General features: G+C 41.7%; 1 protein-coding gene across 3 annotated transcripts in view; it reads right to left on the minus strand.

Moving 5' to 3' along the window:
- Positions 1-17500, minus strand: part of cita (citron rho-interacting serine/threonine kinase a) — a 138704-nt gene that overhangs the window by 97698 nt on the left and 23506 nt on the right. For all 3 annotated transcript variants that reach the window (XM_079608028.1, XM_079608029.1, XM_079608030.1), the window contains exon 10: positions 15985-16168. In XM_079608028.1, the coding sequence (XP_079464154.1) occupies positions 15985-16168 (184 nt within the window). The remainder of the gene's footprint in view (positions 1-15984; positions 16169-17500) is intronic.

Genomic DNA, 17500 nt, shown 5'->3' on the forward strand with positions numbered 1-17500 from the left:
GGACGTTCGGTCTAGGAGGAGTTCGAAAAAGTAGGTTTTAAAAGAAAATAAAGATGGCGGACAGGAAGTTTGGCTGACTATGGCAAAATTGGTATCTATGTTTTCAGCATGACCCAAGGAATCTATTGAGATCAGTGTCATTACTATAGGCAAATTTATTCAAAAGTTATTAGCATTTTTGGAAATTGCATTATAACTTTTGACCAAAAGGTGGCGCTGTCTCATAATCTTTTGAGTACCTTTAGGGCTTTGTACTGATGACCCATACTGAGTTTCGTAACGATACGTTCATGCGTTCATAAAATACAGCATTTTAGCACATAATTCAAAATGGCCGACAGCCAAAATGGCCGATATGGAAAAATTGGATATCAGTCAACTCAACATGACGCCCTGAATCTATCGAGACCACTTTTGTGATTTTTGGACAAACCGTTCAGAAGTTATAAGCAAAAATAGCCTTTTTTCATATCTCCAGACCAGTAGGTGGCGCTGCGCCGAAACGCAGCATGTAGCCTCAGGTCATGCTTGTGATGACATGTAGGAAGTTTGGTTTGAATACGATTAAGCGATGCGGAGATACAGCCTTATGTCTGTTTTCGCAAGCGCTACGTAAAATTTGTTTGCGCGTTTATCGAAAACGGTTTGACGAATCAACTTGAATTCCATAACTTTTTGTCCCCACAGCCTGAAGATGATATGGTGCAATTTTGGTGCAAATCGGACAAACCGTCTAGGACGAGTTCGCAAAAGAAGGTTTTTTGGACAATTCAAAATGGCGGCCATATTTTTATGACGGAAAATGACGTCATAGGGTCCAGTCGAATCGTCGTGAGCTCAGGAATCAGAGGAAAAAAGAATTTTGTTGATAGGCCTTACGGTTTAAAAGTTATTAGCATAATATAAGTGAAACTTTGGACAGGTGGTGGCGCTAGAGGGAATGAGTTAGAGACACCAAAATTGGTGCAATTACTGTTGGGAATGTCCTCTATCAGAATGTCAAACCGGAACAACTTTCCCGCATACGCTTCTATGGGCTGCCATAGACGCCCAGTCGGAAGAAGCAGAATAATAATAATAATAATAAATATAGCTGCAAGCAGCAATCACCGGGGCCAAGCGCAAGCAAGACGACAAGACATGCCAAAGTGGCTGGGAGTGTGAGACCCACTGCAGCAAGGAGCAATTAAAGACATTTGAAGATGAATTTGGGCAAAATGGTTGAAAAATCACATACAATAACTAAAAATATGATTATCACTTTCGACCAATAGGTGGCGCAGTTACGAAACTGATGTGATGTGGTCAGAGTGAAGTGACAATGACACATACAAAGTTTGGTGTCAATATGTCAAGGCATTGCAGATATAAAGCCTGAATAGTCATTTTGGCATCATGCCTCAACTTTGCCACTGCGGTATACGAAAACGGTTTCGTCTATCGACACGAAATCCATAACTTTTACTCGGCACGGTCTGGAGATGACACGATCCGATTTTGGTGAAAATCGGACGTTCGGTCTAGGAGGAGTTCGAAAAAGTAGGTTTTAAAAGAAAATAAAGATGGCGGACAGGAAGTTTGGCTGACTATGGCAAAATTGGTATCTATGTTTTCAGCATAACCCAAGGAATCTATTGAGATCAGTGTCATTACTATAGGCAAATTTATTCAAAAGTTATTAGCATTTTTGGAAATTTCATTATAACTTTTGACCAAAAGGTGGCGCTGTCTCATAATCTTTTGAGTACCTTTAGGGCTTTGTACTGATGACCCATACTGAGTTTCGTAACGATACGTTCATGCGTTCATAAAATACAGCATTTTAGCACATAATTCAAAATGGCCGACAGCCAAAATGGCCGATATGGAAAAATTGGATATCAGTCAACTCAACATGACGCCCTGAATCTATCGAGACCACTTTTGTGATTTTTGGACAAACCGTTCAGAAGTTATAAGCAAAAATAGCCTTTTTTCATATCTCCAGACCAGTAGGTGGCGCTGCGCCGAAACGCAGCATGTAGCCTCAGGTCATGCTTGTGATGACATGTAGGAAGTTTGGTTTGAATACGATTAAGCGATGCGGAGATACAGCCTTATGTCTGTTTTCGCAAGCGCTACGTAAAATTTGTTTGCGCGTTTATCGAAAACGGTTTGACGAATCAACTTGAATTCCATAACTTTTTGTCCCCACAGCCTGAAGATGATCTGGTGCAATTTTGGTGCAAATCGGACAAACCGTCTAGGACGAGTTCGCAAAAGAAGGTTTTTTGGACAATTCAAAATGGCGGCCATATTTTTATGACGGAAAATGACGTCATAGGGTCCAGTCGAATCGTCGTGAGCTCAGGAATCAGAGGAAAAAAGAATTTTGTTGATAGGCCTTACGGTTTAAAAGTTATTAGCATAATATAAGTGAAACTTTGGACAGGTGGTGGCGCTAGAGGGAATGAGTTAGAGACACCAAAATTGGTGCAATTACTGTTGGGAATGTCCTCTATCAGAATGTCAAACCGGAACAACTTTCCCGCATACGCTTCTATGGGCTGCCATAGACGCCCAGTCGGAAGAAGCAGAATAATAATAATAATAATAAATATAGCTGCAAGCAGCAATCACCGGGGCCAAGCGCAAGCAAGACGACAAGACATGCCAAAGTGGCTGGGAGTGTGAGACCCACTGCAGCAAGGAGCAATTAAAGACATTTGAAGATGAATTTGGGCAAAATGGTTGAAAAATCACATACAATAACTAAAAATATGATTATCACTTTCGACCAATAGGTGGCGCAGTTACGAAACTGATGTGATGTGGTCAGAGTGAAGTGACAATGACACATACAAAGTTTGGTGTCAATATGTCAAGGCATTGCAGATATAAAGCCTGAATAGTCATTTTGGCATCATGCCTCAACTTTGCCACTGCGGTATACGAAAACGGTTTCGTCTATCGACACGAAATCCATAACTTTTACTCGGCACGGTCTGGAGATGACACGATCCGATTTTGGTGAAAATCGGACGTTCGGTCTAGGAGGAGTTCGAAAAAGTAGGTTTTAAAAGAAAATAAAGATGGCGGACAGGAAGTTTGGCTGACTATGGCAAAAGTGGTATCTATGTTTTCAGCATAACCCAAGGAATCTATTGAGATCAGTGTCATTACTATAGGCAAATTTATTCAAAAGTTATTAGCATTTTTGGAAATTTCATTATAACTTTTGACCAAAAGGTGGCGCTGTCTCATAATCTTTTGAGTACCTTTAGGGCTTTGTACTGATGACCCATACTGAGTTTCGTAACGATACGTTCATGCGTTCATAAAATACAGCATTTTAGCACATAATTCAAAATGGCCGACAGCCAAAATGGCCGATATGGAAAAATTGGATATCAGTCAACTCAACATGACGCCCTGAATCTATCGAGACCACTTTTGTGATTTTTGGACAAACCGTTCAGAAGTTATAAGCAAAAATAGCCTTTTTTCATATCTCCAGACCAGTAGGTGGCGCTGCGCCGAAACGCAGCATGTAGCCTCAGGTCATGCTTGTGATGACATGTAGGAAGTTTGGTTTGAATACGATTAAGCGATGCGGAGATACAGCCTTATGTCTGTTTTCGCAAGCGCTACGTAAAATTTGTTTGCGCGTTTATCAAAAACGGTTTGACGAATCAACTTGAATTCCATAACTTTTTGTCCCCACAGCCTGAAGATGATCTGGTGCAATTTTGGTGCAAATCGGACAAACCGTCTAGGACGAGTTCGCAAAAGAAGGTTTTTTGGACAATTCAAAATGGCGGCCATATTTTTATGACGGAAAATGACGTCATAGGATGAAATCGAATCGTCATGAGCTCAGGAATCAGAGGAAAAAATTATTTTGTTGATAGGCCTTACGGTTTAAAAGTTATTAGCATAATATAAGTGAAACTTTGGACAGGTGGTGGCGCTAGAGGGAATGAGTTAGAGACACCAAAATTGGTGCAATTACTGTTGGGACTGTCCTCTATCAGAATGTCAAACCGGAACAACTTTCCCGGAAACGGTTCTATGGGCTGCCATAGACGCCCAGTCGGAAGAAGCAGAATAATAATAATAATAATAATAATAATAAGAACCGGAACGAAAACAATAGGTGCCTCCGCACTTTCAGTGCTTGGCCCCTAATAATAAGAACCGGAACGAAAACAATAGGTGCCTCCGCACTTTCAGTGCTTGGCCCCTAATAAATATAGCTGCAAGCAGCAATCACCGGGGCCAAGCGCAAGCAAGACGACAAGACATGCCAAAGTGGCTGGGAGTGTGAGACCCACTGCAGCAAGGAGCAATTAAAGACATTTGAAGATGAATTTGGGCAAAATGGTTGAAAAATCACATACAATAACTAAAAATATGATTATCACTTTCGACCAATAGGTGGCGCAGTTACGAAACTGATGTGATGTGGTCAGAGTGAAGTGACAATGACACATACAAAGTTTGGTGTCAATATGTCAAGGCATTGCAGATATAAAGCCTGAATAGTCATTTTGGCATCATGCCTCAACTTTGCCACTGCGGTATACGAAAACGGTTTCGTCTATCGACACGAAATCCATAACTTTTACTCGGCACGGTCTGGAGATGACACGATCCGATTTTGGTGAAAATCGGACGTTCGGTCTAGGAGGAGTTTGAAAAAGTAGGTTTTAAAAGAAAATAAAGATGGCGGACAGGAAGTTTGGCTGACTATGGCAAAATTGGTATCTATGTTTTCAGCATAACCCAAGGAATCTATTGAGATCAGTGTCATTACTATAGGCAAATTTATTCAAAAGTTATTAGCATTTTTGGAAATTTCATTATAACTTTTGACCAAAAGGTGGCGCTGTCTCATAATCTTTTGAGTACCTTTAGGGCTTTGTACTGATGACCCATACTGAGTTTCGTAACGATACGTTCATGCGTTCATAAAATACAGCATTTTAGCACATAATTCAAAATGGCCGACAGCCAAAATGGCCGATATGGAAAAATTGGATATCAGTCAACTCAACATGACGCCCTGAATCTATCGAGACCACTTTTGTGATTTTTGGACAAACCGTTCAGAAGTTATAAGCAAAAATAGCCTTTTTTCATATCTCCAGACCAGTAGGTGGCGCTGCGCCGAAACGCAGCATGTAGCCTCAGGTCATGCTTGTGATGACATGTAGGAAGTTTGGTTTGAATACGATTAAGCGATGCGGAGATACAGCCTTATGTCTGTTTTCGCAAGCGCTACGTAAAATTTGTTTGCGCGTTTATCGAAAACTTTTTGACGAATCAACTTGAATTCCATAACTTTTTGTCCCCACAGCCTGAAGATGATCTGGTGCAATTTTGGTGCAAATCGGACAAACCGTCTAGGACGAGTTCGCAAAAGAAGGTTTTTTGGACAATTCAAAATGGCGGCCATATTTTTATGACGGAAAATGACGTCATAGGGTCCAGTCGAATCGTCGTGAGCTCAGGAATCAGAGGAAAAAAGAATTTTGTTGATAGGCCTTACGGTTTAAAAGTTATTAGCATAATATAAGTGAAACTTTGGACAGGTGGTGGCGCTAGAGGGAATGAGTTAGAGACACCAAAATTGGTGCAATTACTGTTGGGAATGTCCTCTATCAGAATGTCAAACCGGAACAACTTTCCCGCATACGCTTCTATGGGCTGCCATAGACGCCCAGTCGGAAGAAGCAGAATAATAATAAATATAGCTGCAAGCAGCAATCACCGGGGCCAAGCGCAAGCAAGACGACAAGACATGCCAAAGTGGCTGGAAGTGAGAGACCAACTGCAGCAAGGAGCAATTGAAGACATTTAAAGATGAATTTTGGCAAAATGGTTGAAAAATCACATACATTAACTAAAAATATGATTATCACTTTCGACCAATAGGTGGCGCAGTTACGAAACTGATGTGATGTGGTCAGAGTGAAGTGACAATGACACTTACAAAGTTTGGTGTCAATATGTCAAGGCATTGCAGATATAAAGCCTGAATAGTCATTTTGGCATCATGCCTCAACTTTGCCACTGCGGTATACGAAAACGGTTTCGTCTATCAACACGAAATCCATAACTTTTACTCGGCACGGTCTGGAGATGACACGATCCGATTTTGGTGAAAATCGGACCTTCGGTCTAGGAGGAGTTCGAAAAAGTAGGTTTTAAAAGAAAATAAAGATGGCGGACAGGAAGTTTGGCTGACTATGGCAAAATTGGTATCTATGTTTTCAGCATAACCCAAGGAATCTATTGAGATCAGTGTCATTACTATAGGCAAATTTATTCAAAAGTTATTAGCATTTTTGGAAATTTCATTATAACTTTTGACCAAAAGGTGGCGGTGTCTCATAAATTTTTGAGTACCTTTAGGGCGTTGTACTGATGACCCATACTGAGTTTCGTAACGATACGTTCATGCGTTCATAAAATACAGCATTTTAGCACATAATTCAAAATGGCCGACAGCCAAAATGGCCGATATGGGAAAATTGGATATCAGTCAACTCAGCACGACGCCCTGAATCTAACGAGACCACTTTTGTGATTTTTGGACAAACCGTTCAGAAGTTATAAGCAAAAACATAAATTCTTCATATCTCCGGACCAGTAGGTGGCGCTGTGCCGAAACGCAGCATGTAGCCTCAGGTCATGCTTGTGATGACATGTACCAAATTTGGTCTGAATCCGATAAAGCGTTGTGGAGATACGGCCTTACGTCTGTTTTCGCAAGCGCTACGTAAAATTTATTTGCGCGGTATTCGAGAACGGTAATTCGAATCAACTTGAATTCCATAACTTTTGGTCGTCAAGGTCTGGAGATGATCTGGTTCATTTTTCGTGAAATTCGGAGCAACGGCCTAGGAGGAGTTCGAAAAAGTAGGTTTTTCGGAAAATTCTAAATGGCGGGAAAACTATTATGACGGAAAATGACGTCATAGGGTGCAGTCGAATCGTCATGAGCTCAGGAATCAGAGGAAAAAAGAATTTTGTTTCTAGCCCTTGTGGTTCAAAAGTTATTAGCATAAACATGAGTGAAACTTTGGACAGCTGGTGGCGCTAGAGGGAATGAGTTGGAGACTCCAAATTTGCTATGGTGATAGTTCAGGCTGTCCTCTATCACTGTGCCAATTTGTATAAGTTTCCCGCAAACGGTTCTATAGGCTGCCATAGACGCCCAGTCGGAAGAAAAAAAAGAAAAAAAAGAAAAAGAAAAAGAAGAAGAATAAGAACGGGAACAGATACAATAGGTGCCCGCACCTTCAGTGCTTGGCCCCTAAATATAGCTGCAAGCAGCAATCACCGGGGCCAAGCGCAAGCAAGACGACAAGACATGCCAAAGTGGCTGGGAGTGTGAGACCCACTGCAGCAAGGAGCAATTGAAGACATTTAAAGATGAATTTTGGCACAATGGTTGATACATTAACTAAAAATATGATTATCACTTTCGACCAATAGGTGGCGCAGTTACGAAACTGATGTGATGTGGTCAGAGTGAAGTGACAATGACACATACAAAGTTTGGTGTCAATATGTCAAGGCATTGCAGATATAAAGCCTGAATAGTCATTTTGGCATCATGCCTCAACTTTGCCACTGCGGTATACGAAAACGGTTTCGTCTATCGACACGAAATCCATAACTTTTACTCGGCACGGTCTGGAGATGACACGATCCAATTTTGGTGAAAATCGGACGTTCGGTCTAGGAGGAGTTTGAAAAAGTAGGTTTTAAAAGAAAATAAAGATGGCGGAAAGGAAGTTTGACTGACTATGGCAAAATTGGTATCTATGTTTTCAGCATAACCCAAGGAATCTATTGAGATCAGTGTCATTACTATAGGCAAATTTATTCAAAAGTTATTAGCATTTTTGGAAATTTCATTATAACTTTTGACCAAAAGGTGGCGCTGTCTCATAATCTTTTGAGTACCTTTAGGGCTTTGTACTGATGACCCATACTGAGTTTCGTAACGATACGTTCATGCGTTCATAAAATACAGCATTTTAGCACATAATTCAAAATGGCCGACAGCCAAAATGGCCGATATGGAAAAATTGGATATCAGTCAACTCAACATGACGCCCTGAATCTATCGAGACCACTTTTGTGATTTTTGGACAAACCGTTCAGAAGTTATAAGCAAAAATAGCCTTTTTTCATATCTCCAGACCAGTAGGTGGCGCTGCGCCGAAACGCAGCATGTAGCCTCAGGTCATGCTTGTGATGACATGTAGGAAGTTTGGTTTGAATACGATTAAGCGATGCGGAGATACAGCCTTATGTCTGTTTTCGCAAGCGCTACGTAAAATTTGTTTGCGCGTTTATCGAAAACGGTTTGACGAATCAACTTGAATTCCATAACTTTTTGTCCCCACAGCCTGAAGATGATCTGGTGCAATTTTGGTGCAAATCGGACAAACCGTCTAGGACGAGTTCGCAAAAGAAGGTTTTTTGGACAATTCAAAATGGCGGCCATATTTTTATGACGGAAAATGACGTCATAGGGTCCAGTCGAATCGTCGTGAGCTCAGAAATCAGAGGAAAAAAGAATTTTGTTGATAGGCCTTACGGTTTAAAAGTTATTAGCATAATATAAGTGAAACTTTGGACAGGTGGTGGCGCTAGAGGGAATGAGTTAGAGACACCAAAATTGGTGCAATTACTGTTGGGAATGTCCTCTATCAGAATGTCAAACCGGAACAACTTTCCCGCATACGCTTCTATGGGCTGCCATAGACGCCCAGTCGGAAGAAGCAGAATAATAATAATAATAATAATAATAATAAGAACCGGAACGAAAACAATAGGTGCCTCCGCACTTTCAGTGCTTGGCCCCTAATAATAATAAGAACCGGAACGAAAACAATAGGTGCCTCCGCACTTTCAGTGCTTGGCCCCTAAATATAGCTGCAAGCAGCAATCACCGGGGCCAAGCGCAAGCAAGACGACAAGACATGCCAAAGTGGCTGGGAGTGTGAGACCCACTGCAGCAAAGAGCAATTAAAGACATTTGAAGATGAATTTTGGCAAAATGGTTGAAAAATCACATACAATAACTAAAAATATGATTATCACTTTCGACCAATAGGTGGCGCAGTTACGAAACTGATGTGATGTGGTCAGAGTGAAGTGACAATGACACATACAAAGTTTGGTGTCAATATGTCAAGGCATTGCAGATATAAAGCCTGAATAGTCATTTTGGCATCATGCCTCAACTTTGCCACTGCGGTATACGAAAACGGTTTTGTCTATCGACACGAAATCCATAACTTTTACTCGGCACGGTCTGGAGATGACACGATCCAATTTTGGTGAAAATCGGACGTTCGGTCTAGGAGGAGTTTGAAAAAGTAGGTTTTAAAAGAGAATAAAGATGGCGGACAGGAAGTTTGGCTGACTATGGCAAAATTGGTATCTATGTTTTCAGCATAACCCAAGGAATCTATTGAGATCAGTGTCATTACTATAGGCAAATTTATTCAAAAGTTATTAGCATTTTTGGAAATTTCATTATAACTTTTGACCAAAAGGTGGCGCTGTCTCATAAATTTTTGAGTACTTTTAGGGCGTTGTACTGATGACCCATACTGAGTTTCGTAACGATACGTTCATGCGTTCATAAAATACAGCATTTTAGCACATAATTCAAAATGGCCGACAGCCAAAATGGCCGATATGGGAAAATTGGATATCAGTCGACTCAGCACGATGCCCTGAATCTAACGAGACCACTTTTGTGATTTTTGGACAAACCGTTCAGAAGTTATAAGCAAAAATATAAATTCTTCATATCTCCGGACCAGTAGGTGGCGCTGCGCCGAAACGCAGCATGTAGCCTCAGGTCATGCTTGTGATGACATGTACCAAATTTGGTCTGAATCCGATAAAGCGTTGCGGAGATACGGCCTTACGTCTGTTTTCGCAAGCGCTACGTAAAATTTATTTGCGCGGTATTCGAGAACGGTAATTCGAATCAACTTGAATTCCATAACTTTTTGTCGGCATGGTCTGTAGATGATCTGATTCAATTTTCATGGAAATTGGAGCAACGGCCTAGGAGGAGTTCGAAAAAGTAGCTTTTTCGGAAAATTCAAAATGGCGGAAAACTTTTCATGGCGCAAAATGACGTCATTGGGTGCAATCGAATCGTCACGAGGTCAGGAATCAGAGGAAAAAAGAATTTTGTTTCTAGCCCTTGTGGTTCAAAAGTTATTAGAATAAACATGAGTGAAACTTTGGACAGTTGGTGGCGCTAGAGGGAATGACTTAGACACACCAAAATTGGTGTATTTAATGTTGGGACTGTCCTCTATCCGAATGTCAAACCATTACAACTTTCCCGCGATCGGTTCTATGGGCTGCCATAGACTCCCAGAGCGGAAGAAGAAGAAGAATTATTTTTGGTACGGGAACAGATACAATAGGTGCCCGCACCTTCAGTGCTTGGCCCCTAATAAGAACCGGAACGAAAACAATAGGTGCCTCCGCACTTTCAGTGCTTGGCCCCTAATAAAATTGAGTTCAGACGAAATTAATAGGAAAATACTTCGGGAACCAAGACTGCAAGTTATTGTTTTGGAGATTTTTAGCAAATAATTCTGTTTCCCCCCCAATAATTCTGTGCCCCCCCCAATAATTCAGTTCGCCCCCCAATAATTGTGTCCCCCCCCCCAATAATTCAGTTTTCCCCCAATAATGCAGTTCGCCCCCCAATAATTCAGTTCGCCCCCCAATAATTCTGTTTTCCCCCAATAATTGTGTTCCCCCCCCAATAATGCAGTTCGCCCCCCAATAATTATGTTTCCCCCCCAATAATTATTTCCCCCCTCAATAAATCAGTTCGCCCCCCAATAATTCAGTTCGCCCCCCAATAATTCAGTTCGCCCCCCAATAATTATGTCCCCCCCAATAATTCTGTTTCCCCCCCAATAATTATTTCCCCCCCCAATAATTCTGTTTTCCCCCAATAATTCTGTTTTCCCACAATAATTCTGTTTCCCCCCCAATAATTATGCCCCCCCAATAATTCAGTTTGCCCCCCAATAATTATGTCCCCCCCAATAATTCAGTTCGCCCCCAATAATTCTGTCCCCCCCCCAATAATTCTGTTTTCCCCCAATAATTCTGTTTTCCCCCAATAATTCTGTTTCCCCCCCCAATAATTCTGTTTCCCCCCAATAATTCTGTCCCCCCCCCAATAATTCTGTTTCCCCCCCCACAATAATTCAGTTCGCCCCCCAATAATTCTGTTCCCCCCCCAATAATTCTGTTTTCCCCCAATAATTCTGTTTCCCCCCCCAATAATTCTGTTTTCCCCCAATAATTCTGTTTTCCACCAATAATTCTGTCCCCCCCCAATAATTCTGTTTTCCCCCAATAATTCTGTCCACCCCCCAATAATTCTGTTTTCCCACAATAATTCTGTTTTCCCCCCCACAATAATTCGGTTTGCCCCCACAATAATTCTGTTTTCCCCCCAATAATTCTGTTTTCCCCCAATAATTCTGTTTTCCCACAATAATTCTGTTTTCCCCCCCACAATAATTCGGTTTGCCCCCACAATAATTCTGTTTTCCCCCCAATAATTCTGTTTTCCCCCAATAATTCTGTTTTCCCCCCACAATAATTCTGTTTTCCCCCCAATAATTCTGTTTTCCCCCAATAATTCTGTTTTCCCCCAATAATTCTGTTTTCCCCCCCACAATAATTCTGTTTTCCCACAATAATTCTGTTTGCCCCCACAATCCAGTTTACCCCCAATTCTGTTTCCCCAATAATTCAGTTTTCCCCCAATAATTCAGTTCGCCCCCCAATAATTCTGTTTCCCCCCAATAATTATTTTCCCCCTCAATAATTTAGTTCGCCCCCCAATAATTCTGTTTTCCCCCCAATAATTATGTCCCCCCCAATAATTCAGTTCGCCCCCCAATAATTCTGTTTCCCCCCCAATAATTCTGTTCCCCCTCCAATAATTCAGTTCGCCCCCCAATAATTATGTCCCCCACAATAATTCTGTTTCCCCCACAATAATTCTGTTTGCCCCCACAATAATTCTGTTTTCCCCCAATAATTCTGTTTGCCTCCAATAATGGATTGACAGACACTTATCCAAAGCAACTTCAATTCAGGGTTCGTACAGATACTGTAAAACTGATTTTTTTCAAGGACTTCAATCAGAGATCTCACTTATCAAATAATCTCTTTATCATATTTCAAATTCTAAAAAAGCTAAACCGATAAATAAAAATGCACTAATAAAACAAAATGGCACAAATAAAGAGCAGCACATGCAATGACTGTGGGAACATTAAAGGGGTCATGACATGAGAAACCAAATTTGCCTTGATCTTTTGGTATATAAGAGGTCTTTGTACCATTAAAACGTCCTGCAAGTTTCATAGCTTAAGACGTCCTCCCCATTATAAACGAATCATTTATTTAATCAAGCTCTAAATACAGCTCGTTCTGGATTCATGGTAAGAAGTGACGTCACGGTACGAAGTGACGTACCAGCGTTTGCATAATGACCGCCTCCAGGCACAAGACAGTTACGCTTTAAGCGCAAGGCAACTACGCTCATTTCGTATCGTTGTCGCGCCCCCGCGCCGCGCGCCTCACAAGTGTTCAGTCGACGGACAGCGCGAGTGGGTCTGTGTACAGGGAAATGACGATGCCACAGATGTGCTGTTCCTGGCTGTGGACAAACAACATCTTTGAATACGTTGCGAAAGATCCAGTCGTCAGGGGAAAATGGATGCACTTTATTTTTTGCGGACGTCTCAGTCACGGCAGTGTTAGTTTAAGCGTTTGTAGATACATTTGAAGGATGACCGTTTTGAGAACAAATCCCAAAATGATGCTGGCTTTGCCAGAAAACTGTTGCTCAAAGATAAGTCCTTGCCGACTATTCTGGGCTCAACAACGACGACGCAAACTGTAAGTAATGTGTTTAAAACTTTAAACTACTTTTTAAATACGCTGAATCCGCAAATGTTCTGGCTGGGGGCGTTAATAATTGATGCATAGGCACTGACGTTAGCCAATCATAACAGTGGGCGTTAACACTGAACTCTTAAAGGGGAAACACCCCCAAAACAGACTGTTTGAATCAGAGGATGAGAAACAGGGAAAAGGTAATAAATCACTACATTTTAAAAGTTTTTTGTAAAAAAAACTATAGTAATACTATATTTGCACCTAAGGGAACATAATAATAAAATAAAAAAACCCATGTCATGACCCCTTTAATCAAGGATACGATGACAAAGATATCGCTTTCCTTATTCAAACTGACTGTTCCCCCCCCCAAAAAACACCGTTAAAACCGGTCACAGAGTCCACTTTTCCAGAGCCGTCTAAAACACTATTTAGGTGAATTTAAACAATGGCTAAGTTGCTAAACGCATCTTGTCGTCATGTAAGGACCCTGTTCATGTTGGACAGACATTTTAATTGCATGTTGTGTCTGTTAATAGGCACAAAAACACTCTTTATGAATATGCCCCATAACTGCCGTTAGCTCCGTGTTGCAAGCACCAATCCGGTTCGGGTTTTTTCTATAGACAGAACAAAGGTATAACGATCAAGATTAACTTAAACATTGCCCGGAGTTCTTCTTTAAATGCCTTTTATTAGGAAAACTTTATATAAGACATTTTAAGGACCCGTGGCCAGCCTGATTCTGGAGACCTGTTTGAGCACAATCATTATGTGATGAAATGACACCTTTAAAAGTGCCTGATATTTGTCAGATTTCCCATGATGCCTCTGGTGCACAGTTCACCTGACAGCTTCACCCAATTACTGTGACAGATAGTGTCCAACTGAATCTGTTAATAAGGAAAGAGAAATACGACATCTTTGGCATGACGGACATGTAGTGTGCAAACACACACACACACACACACACACACTGCGATCCGATCAGACACGCCTGGACTGTAAATCTCGACTCCTCCTGCACGGGTGTCCACATGCACTGCCTGATGAACGCATGTTTTCTCGTGATGAACACACCTACTGCGGTCTCGATGCATGCGCTTCAGAAGCGCGCCTCAGTGAGCGCAGTTTACGGTCCGCACAAGACACATCACTCATTATTACAGATGTTTGTGTGCCTCAAGACGGACCCAGCGTTCTCATATCGCAGCACATCTCCGCTGGACCAATCAGCAGCTGCGCTTCAGCATTAACATTCCCACGCTCCTCTGCTGAGGCGGTGTGTGTGTGTGTGGCGTTCGGCAGATTTCATGATGCTGGAAGCGCTTTATCGAGACGACAGCAACATGACATACAGCTGGACAAATACGCATTTCAGGATTAGAGAGAGAATATGCGTATGAAGGGAAGGAAACTCACCCTGGCTTCCATAATAATGCATTCTGGGTTCGTTTTCTTTCTGACTCACGGTATAACGCTTCACCTTACTGCTTTTCCCTGTGCTTTCCCTTCAGCTCCTGGATAAAAGCGCGTTATTTACGGCTCATCTAGGACCAGATTCCCGACCGAGACCGTCAGCTGATCCACATTATGATCTTACAGCACACGGGAACTGAGCACAACTAACTCACGCTTGAACGCATTCATAGATGCAGGGAATCACTGGGCAGGATGTGTCACACACACACACACACACACACACAGTTATTTTGTATAGTATGTATTATTAAAATCAACTAATTAAAAACAGTACAACAAGCAATGATGTTTAAATACTTTACCATTACAGTAATGAGTTGTTGTTTTTTTGCATTATGGTAATGGAGATGGGAAAATTGTAATTAAAATGAAATCATTTAAATAAATTATAAACATCAGAATTATAAACTCAAAAAAAAAAATTACAGTAATGAGACTTTCTGCATTATGGTAATGACAATTGGGGTTAAAAATTATGTAAAAAAAAACTCTTTAAAAGGAAATAGATAAAAAAAATACAATAATGAGAATTGGGGAAATTACATTAAAAAAATATAATAAAAAAAATTAAATTTGGAAGAAAAGAAATCTAATAAAAAAATATTATTTAAATATATATATATATATATATATATTAGGGCTGTTAAACAAGCATGTGTGTGTATTTAAATATATAAAATAATTATACACAGTACACACACATTTATTATGTAAACACAAACTTTTATTTTGGAAGCGATTAATCGCGATTAACCGTTTAACAGCCGTAATATATATATATATATTATAGTAATGAGTAACGACAATTTGGGGGGAAATTGAATGCAATAAAAAAATTACAGTAATGAGAAATTTGGGGGAAATCTTTTTTTTTTTCATTGTTTATGCTTTTCTTCTGAAATACCGTTCAATAAACACCGAGCCAGAAGATGAGATGCGAACGCAGACCAAAACAACAGCCCACATCTCGCCGCACACACACACATCCGCTCACGTTACACAGTGTTTACGTGCTGAAGGGGATTTCATTGTGCTGCACGATCTCACACACACACACACACACACACACACACACACACACACACTCCGGACGAGGGTTTCCCGTTCCCCTGCATGCACATCTGTGAGACATTCCCTGATCCGTGAGTCTCCGATACAAAAACATCCACACACACACACACAGACTCTCATTCATCTTAAAGACATATGAGCGCGCGCGAGAACCACCGCTGTATACCCGCATATACTCATGGCAACATATCCAAGAGATATTCCCAGAACCGTGAGTCTCTGTTACAAAAACATCCGCACGCACACACACACACACACACACACACACACACACTCTCTCTCATTCATCTTAATGACACATGAGCGCGCGAGAGAAGCAATACCTCGCATTCAGCCACAATGTTGCCTGGTGACAGTCGCCGTGGTGATGTGACCGTCTCCGCACCAATGGACCACCTGTGACTAGACTAGTCAAATCAGCATGTGTGTGTGTGTGTGAGTGTGTGTGTGTGTGTGTGTACTCACTCAGACTTGGCCAGTGCGCTCAGAGCCCGACTAAAGCACCAGCCTACAAAGGGCAGGTCTTGTCCGTGGAAGCCTGAGCGACGGCGATCGAGGGCCGAGGCGGCGGGGACCACGGGCCGGTCCGGCTCCTCGAAATTAGAGGTGTCATCATCAGAACGCAGAGACGGAACAAACGGAGGGAGCGCTGGAGGAGACGAGAGGAGAAAACGTGTGAGAGGGTCGGTGAGAAAAACAGACTGGAGGAGAGAGAGAGAGAGAGAGAGAGAGAGAGAGGGGGTCTCAGTGATGAGACTGTAGCGCAATAACTCGCTCGCCCGCTCTCTCTCTCACTGCAGCAGTCTCGGCTAATCAGAGTGAGTCACAGCCAAAACCCGATGCGAGATCCACACACACACACATTTGTTTTGCTATACTTGTGAGGACATTCCATAGGCGTAATGGTTTTATACTGTACAAACTGTATATTCTCTCCCCTTACACTAACCCTACTAATCTCACACACACACACACATATAAACCCTACCCCTAAACCTACCATCACACACACACACACACTAACATAAACCCTACCCCTAAACCTACCATCACACACACACACACACACTAACATACACCATACCCCTAAACCTTCACACACACACACACACACACACACACACACACACACTAACATAAACCCTACCCCTAAACCTACCATCACACACACACACACACTAACATAAACCCTACCCCTAAACCTTCACACACACACTAAACCAATCACACACACACACACACACACACACACACACACACACACACTAAACCAACCCCTAAACCTACCATCACACACACACACACACACACACTAACATAAACCCTACCCCTAAACCCACCCCTAAACCTACCCATCTCACACACACACTAAACCAACCCCTAAACCTACCCATCTCACACACACACTAAACCAACCCCTAAACCTACCCATCTCACACACACACACACACACACACTAAACCAACCCCTAAACCTACCCATCTCACACACACACACACACACTAAACCAACCCCTAAACCTACCCATCTCACACACACACACACACACACACTAAACCAACCCCTAAACCTACCCATCTCACACACACACACACACACACACGAGCGCATGCAGCATTGCATCTACACAAACAGCTGTATTGACACACACACTGTATCTGCCGCTGGGGGTTTTGTTTATACATTTACGCAATTGATTTATTCATTTAAACACACACCATTCTTCAGCTTCAGTGTGTTATCTCAATAGCTCAACAGAGTTGATTGGTCTCAGAAAACGGACAGTGAGCGGAATAAAAAGTTGCAGGTCAATTTGAGATCCGATCCAATCGATGCCAATCACATCAGACATTCAGAAATAACTACTGGTTCATTAGCAACATTCTCTAGGGTGAAGCGCTACTCAATATGAATTTTAGCCAAAAAAAAAAAAAGTTTCTAAAAATTACTTTTTAATCATTTTCGTATGAGATAAAGTATG

This window comes from Phoxinus phoxinus (assembly GCF_949152265.1).
Source record: "Phoxinus phoxinus genome assembly, chromosome: 3".
NCBI lineage: Eukaryota > Metazoa > Chordata > Actinopteri > Cypriniformes > Leuciscidae > Phoxinus > Phoxinus phoxinus.